Source organism: Trachemys scripta, chromosome 10 (genome assembly GCF_013100865.1).
Source record: "Trachemys scripta elegans isolate TJP31775 chromosome 10, CAS_Tse_1.0, whole genome shotgun sequence".
NCBI classification, from domain to species: Eukaryota; Metazoa; Chordata; order Testudines; family Emydidae; genus Trachemys; species Trachemys scripta.
In genome coordinates, this window is record NC_048307.1 from 76,477,667 (window position 1) to 76,484,412 (window position 6,746).

Sequence of the window (6,746 nt, forward strand, 5' to 3'; positions counted from 1 at the left end):
GCCCACACTTTAATGTGATTGATGATACGTAAAATATAACTTACTTTTTCTTTATCTGCCAAATAGTTGCTTGTTCCAGGCTAATGGGTGAAATAAAAGCTAAACTAATTACTTTCATTTTCTTGCATAAAAATGAAATATTAATGTAAACTACCAAATACAATGATTGCCCTTCAGGGAAGATATTTTCTCTTAGCCCTTTAAAGGCCACGACTGTAAAACTTGGGTGTAACTTGCATGCTTTGAACTTTGCATACAGCTAAAATTCAAATGCATTGAAAATGTATGTAGGTCACTTTTTACATTTAATAGTTTTTATGTTGGATTCAATTTGGCTGGGTTTTTTTAAACTTGGAAATGACCACATCCTGGTTGAAGACCATGGGAAAACTCCTACTGTCTTCAGTAGTACTAGCAGGATTTCATCCCAAATTGGTTCTGAGCTAGATTCCAAAACTCTGTATCCATTAACTTTAATTTCACAGTGCAAATAGCTGGCAGATTTTTGCCATTTGAGATTAAAAACTTTTTATCATTGTGTTTTTTGTAGATGCCTGTTTTGAGAAGCCAGGAGAAGATGGTTGGCTGTTGGTTTTTCACCTCTGGTCCAGTTTCTCTGAGTGCCAAAATTGAGAGGAAGGGATATTGTAATGGTAAGAATTTTCTTCAACTCTGAAATACACTTGTGAATATTAGCATAATCTTAATAATCAAGTTATTTGGTCATGTCTTCAAACACAGAAGCAGTTCAAAACCAACACTAGTTTGTAACAACAGTTAAATGAATACTTCTCATTTAGCAGTTAGTGAAATCAGACTTGTGTAAACTTGGTGAAAGGATTACATCTGTTGGTAATGCAAATTGAAAGCTAGTGTTCTTATTCAAAAGGTGGCTTACATTTGAGATACCAGGAGTGTAAAGGACAACAGAATAAAGCTGTTTGGCAGGCAGACTGTTTTATTAGAATGTTATGTTTAGCTTTTTTCTGTAGAACTCTATATTAAGAATAATACATCTAATCTATCACCACTGTATCTAAGTGCTTATCACAAGCCTTCTGGAAGTGCAAGTATTCTTAGAGAAACACTAGAATACATCTAGCAAACCAAGCTTTTACAACAAGTCTAGCTTATAAACATTGATAACTTTCAAAAAATAAATAACACCTTATTTATTTTAACTCTGGGCGCCAGTTTGCAAAGGTAGACTACATTAAGGGGATGAACAAAGCTAATATCATACATTACATATGACGTATACACTTTGTAAATTGTTATCCTCAAATAATGCTAGAAAACTGCACATTTATTTACAAGACCTTTTTTCTATTTTTAGAGGAAGCCATACCGATCTATGCAGAAATTGAGAATTGTTCCTCTCGTTTGATTGTTCCAAAAGCTGCCATTTTCCAAACACAGACTTATCTGGCCAGTGGGAAGACAAAGACTTTCCGTCAGATGCTTGCCAATGTACGAGGAAACCCTATTGCTTCTGGGAGTACAGATACCTGGAATGGGAAAACTCTGAAAATCCCACCTGTAACCCCTTCCATTCTTAACTGTTGTATCATCAGAGTAGAGTATTCTTTAGCTGTAAGTACAGGGTTTTTGTCACAAATAAACTTACTGCTTCAAAATAAGCATACAATTTGAACTTCATTAATAGTTATGCAGTTGTATGAATGTTTCATGATGTCGTTAAATCTTAAGACTTCTTTAAAGTAAATGTTAGTATGGAGATGGAAAACAGACTACAGACATATCAGTGACTTCCCATAGACAACAGCAAGAACTGGGCACAATCTCTTTCCAACAAAGAGGACAATGTCCGATTGGGTATAGAGGATAATTATAGTGACTGATTGCTGTTCGTATTGGAGACCAGACAGGAAGAAGTTTCAGTGAACAGGGCATGGAAGAGTTTTCTCTTTTGGGACAGCTCTCCAGTATATTATGGAGAAGGAAACAGCAAGAATGGGACACGGTCTGCAGGCATGAGGGGGAAAGAGAAAGGAATTGAAGTTATTACCAGGATATTGAAACTGACTGACAGGAATTATTGCGATGGAGGAAGTGGAGAGAATTTAGGGGGATTAATTAATCGCTTGCCCATGCCGCTTCTCGCCGCCCCATTGGCCCGGGACGGTGAACTGCGGCCAGTGGGGGCCGCGATCGGCCGAACCTGCCGCGATCGGCCGAACCTGCCGCGTCAGCAGGTAATTAAAACTGGCCCGGCCCGCCAGGGTGCTTACCCTGGCGAGCTGCGTGCCAACGTTGCTGACCCCTGGATTAGATGGACGGAGACAAGTCAGAAGTGAAAAGATTAAACCTGAAAGTTATTTGCATCAAGATTCTGGTTGAAACTCCTTGCAAAACAAGAGGAAAAGGCCATCTAGAGGCAGCCTTAAAACTATTGTCTTCTTTCTATGCTTTATCAAGTACTAGCTATACTTTTCTTAACTGGACTCAGTAAATTTGTTAATGGTTTTTTTAATAACTTACATAAAGGAAGTCTGTCTGCTTCTATGAAATCCAGTTACATTGTATCTTCATGACTCCTCTCATCCTGTTGTATGTGGGGCGGGGGATTTGTCACACAGGTATATATCCATATTCCTGGTGCTAACAAGTTGATGATTGAATTGCCACTGGTAATTGGCACAATTCCATATACTGGGTTTTCAAGCAGGAACTCCAGCGCCGGCCAGTTCAGCGTGGACATGAGTTGGTTGGCACTGACCATGCCAGAACACCCTGAAGGTATGTATTTTGAGCTTGTTATCTGGATTCATGATATCTATAATAGAAGCAGGGACTGTTGTGCTAGTTTAAAGCTTCAATTCCTGTAATGTGCCTTTTGAATCACTTCAGTTTATTAATACCATAAAATTGGCATACCCTATGAATTTACTGTTCACCAGATATGTCATTAAAATAAAATACCTAATATATTTGTAGAATTTTTCATTGTTTTATTGGGATATACATTTTTTGATGTTCTCAGGAATTGAGATACAGACACAGTCTAGAAACAAGTGAATCATTCAATGAATTTATTATTTGACAGTGGCATATCTCTCTCTCTCTCTCTCTCTTTAAGCACCACCAAATTATGCTGATGTAGTATCACAGGAAGAGTTCTCTAGACATGTTTCTGCTTACGCACAACCAGTTAACTGTGAGGAACAATTATGTGGTCACATGTTTGCCTATATACAGGAGTTCCGGTTTCAGCCTCCACCTCTCTATTCAGAGGTAAATAAAACAACATGCTGCTATTAGATTTGTAAATAAAAGTTCCATATCAAACTACATAAAAGGTTTAAATATTACATGACTGTATAGGAAGTAATCATCTTGATTTTTTTTCTGTCTACAGATTGATCCACATCCTACTCATATAGAAGAGACCCAGTCTGTTTCATTCATGCTCTAAACAATATTTGAAATAGCTGTATTGTGATGAAATGGAATCCCTTATGCTTCAGCTGTTAGTAAAGCTAAAAGGAAACTGCTTTCTCATTAAGAGCTTAAGTTCAGAAACAAAGTGCAAAGGCAATTGGAGTTGGAAGTCTGAGCATGTTTGGCATTAAAAGAATCCCTTTTGGATTAGTCTGCAGAGGAGGTGTGGATGTCAAATTATGTGACTAAGTGGGAGCAGCCAAGATTTGAGGTGTGGGAAGTGTTTGAGAATATTCATGAAGAGATACTACATAAAGTATAAGCAAGAGTTTTAAGGATATATCAAAGAGGAATGAAAATGTACTTACACTTAAGGACTGCTTGGAAGAATCTGAATTAAAGTACATTTGTATCTCAAGAATGAGAGGTAGGATAGAATTTCCAAAAGATTCTCCTGTGTTCCAGGGGCTTCATTTTGCACTGTCTGTAATCAAGAAAAGGAACACTAACTAAAATCTAGAGTTCCAGCTCTAACTCCACCTACAAGCAAACTTTATGGGAACATATCCTTCTAACATCAGTCAAGTGGTACTATTTCATCATTCATGCTGAATTTCAAATGGTCACGGATGGCAAAATATAGCTATTACTGCAATATTATGAAAGCAAGAAGCAAGTCTTTATTGTGTGAAAGACAAACTACTTAAAAGAGAAAGTTGGACTTCGATAACAGCTTATGCACTATGTGTTTTTTGTTTTGTTTTGGGGGGGGGGGATTATTCTAGCCTCTTGTGCTCCTATACTGATTTTTTGTGTGTATCTTAAGCTTGTGGATAGCATGATAATGGGAGGCAAGGCAAGGAACAGAGAATGTCTTCTTGCTGATAGCAGATATATTTATCAAAGTGGATTTATTCAAAAGCCTTTTAAGCCTACCTCTGTTTTGGATACCTATTTAGGGTCAGACTGAGACCAAAAACAGCATCCAAGACTCGCACTAATTTGAAAGGTTCTAAAAGGGACCCTAAATTTCCGCAGTTAACAAATAAAAGAGGCAAGGGGTTTGGGGAGGAGTATACATTTAGTTTAGATCTGAAGACAAAGTGGAAAGTAAACAATGTATTTTTGACAGCAGTCAACCAGCAAGGGAACAAAAGCCTTCTGTAAAGGCACACGTTTTTCATTGTTTTCTGTGGTTTTGTTCAGACCTAATCTGTCATTGGCGGCTGCACTGTTCATTGTTATCCATACTCTAGTATTTTTCCTGTCTGTAATTTTTGCTTTGGTGCAATATTTTATTATTTTCTTCCTCAGGTCACTTAGAACAGTGAGATTTTTCTTGCTGCTAAGGATGAAGGTACTGCCCTTACTGCCTTCGTCTAGAGTAGGATGTTTGCTTCCTACTAAGTATAAATTTGTGTAGGTAATCTAACCGATGACCACACTGTCAGCAGTTCGCTTGAAAAAAAAAAAGCAGAAAAATAGTATTCTCAATGTGCAAATGTCCAGTTTACAATAGTGTTATGTTTTTTTGAACTGCTAAAACTACTTTGTATATCTGACTAAAGGGTTTTGGGTTAGAAATGCTAGTGCTTCATAGGGTAGAACACTGTATTTTTTTGGGTGATTAAAAGTAAGTGGCATTGCAACTTCTATCAAACTGCAGTTTTAAAAAGTGTTTAAATGGTTTTATATATTACTTAAGTGAATAAAGATTATTTTTTATTTTTTATTTTTTTTTTTTTGGTAACAGGATATTTCTGCTGGCATATTTATTTTCACTTTGTCTCCATCCTTTGACTTTTTTTCTCCTTTAATTTCTTGCTCTTGAGTTAACTGACTCACCATTGTGTATAGTAAATGTGGTACTGATACAGATATATGTATTTTAAAACTGCAGTTTTTTTTCACTTGCAATTTTAAGTATGGTCTTCTCTAGCAAATGCAGCTTTAACCAAAATTTGACTCTTCTTTTAGAAGACACTTGGCGTTTTCTTAGTCTCAAGTTGAATGTAGCTGTCATGCGTGTTGATGGCATGCCCATTTAGTCAATGCAATATTTTAATTTACAGCACCTTAAAAGGGAACACACACAAATATTGTCCTCACTAAAATATCATTTGTCCTAACTAAACTGATAGCCACACAACTGCTATTTAACTTTCATGTCAGTCATACAGAATATTAACCTAAGAAATCTGAGGTGCTTACAAAGACTGTAAAACCTAATGGTTGATGGGTAGTATGTTGGTACAAACATGATCATGCAAGCAAGAGTGTGTGTCCATGAAAGGTAAAGATGCATCTGTTTTTTTGTTTTTTTTTTTAAACTAAACCAAAAAAACCTTGGGTTGCTTTTTGTTTGCAGGAAAACTGTGGCCTTAAATTGTGGCAAAAAAGATTCTTAAGCACACAAGGCTTTTAAGGAAAGGATGAAAGTTTGAAGGCCCAATTCTGCTCTGTGATTACCTGGTTTAGAGGGTGGAATCTGGACCTTAGTTGTGTACTTTGCACAATAATGAATTTAGCATGCACATGGGTTGTGTTTTGATAACTGTGAAACAGGTCTTTAAAAAAAAAAACTTGCTATTCAAAACTTTAACATACAAGGATATGATTGTATTTTGTACTTATGAGCCCTATGGGTTCTCATTGTTTAATAAAAATGTAAAACTTATGTTGTAGTGATTATTTATAGAAATTGATTACAACTATAGTATAGTATTTCAGAGCTAAGTAACTCAAAAGCTGGTTGTAAAGTCTCTTGTAGAACAGACATGTCTACTCTAACATAGGCAGGAGGCGAACCTTTTTATACTTAATTTTTAAGATTTGAACTGTAATCTTAAATATGCAAGGGTGTTTTACTGGAGACTTCGTCACTATTTCCCATCCCACAAACCTACCCATATAGTCTCACTAAGAATTGGAACAGCTCCATCAGAACAATAAATTTAATGTAACAAGACTCAATCCTGTATCTCTTACCCATAATGACATAAGTAGAAGGATACATTTTAATTGAATTTTGTTGGTCATATGCCAGCATATTTTGAAATACATCTGAAGTAGTACTACCCTGTCTGACGGCTGTGGTTTTTACCACATGTTGCCTTTATGCAAGGCCTCTTGTACTAAGCAGCTCATTAGAACTAAATGATGCAGCAGAGCTGCACTGAATTATGTGGCGAAGCTTAACTGACTACCAAAAGATAGATGTGGTGTGGCTCCTGTAAAGGACAGGAATCATCCGAAGGGGGTGAAGAATTTGTCTTAGGGGGCAGCTGTCATGTTATCTTCCTAAGCCACAAAAGAGTTATGTTTCTGTGAAGCTTAGCGGTTGT

The 6,746-nt window shown here is 36.7% G+C and overlaps 1 protein-coding gene across 1 annotated transcript; it reads left to right on the forward strand.

Moving 5' to 3' along the window:
• Positions 1-518: 518 nt before the first annotated feature.
• On the forward strand, positions 519-5,717 carry ARRDC4 (arrestin domain containing 4). Its single transcript, XM_034784584.1, has 5 exons — positions 519-653; positions 1,337-1,593; positions 2,601-2,760; positions 3,101-3,255; positions 3,380-5,717. Exons 1-5 carry the CDS (start codon positions 551-553, stop codon positions 3,434-3,436), a joined length of 732 nt encoding a protein of 243 aa, XP_034640475.1. The 5' UTR covers positions 519-550; the 3' UTR covers positions 3,437-5,717.
• Positions 5,718-6,746: the final 1,029 nt, after the last annotated feature.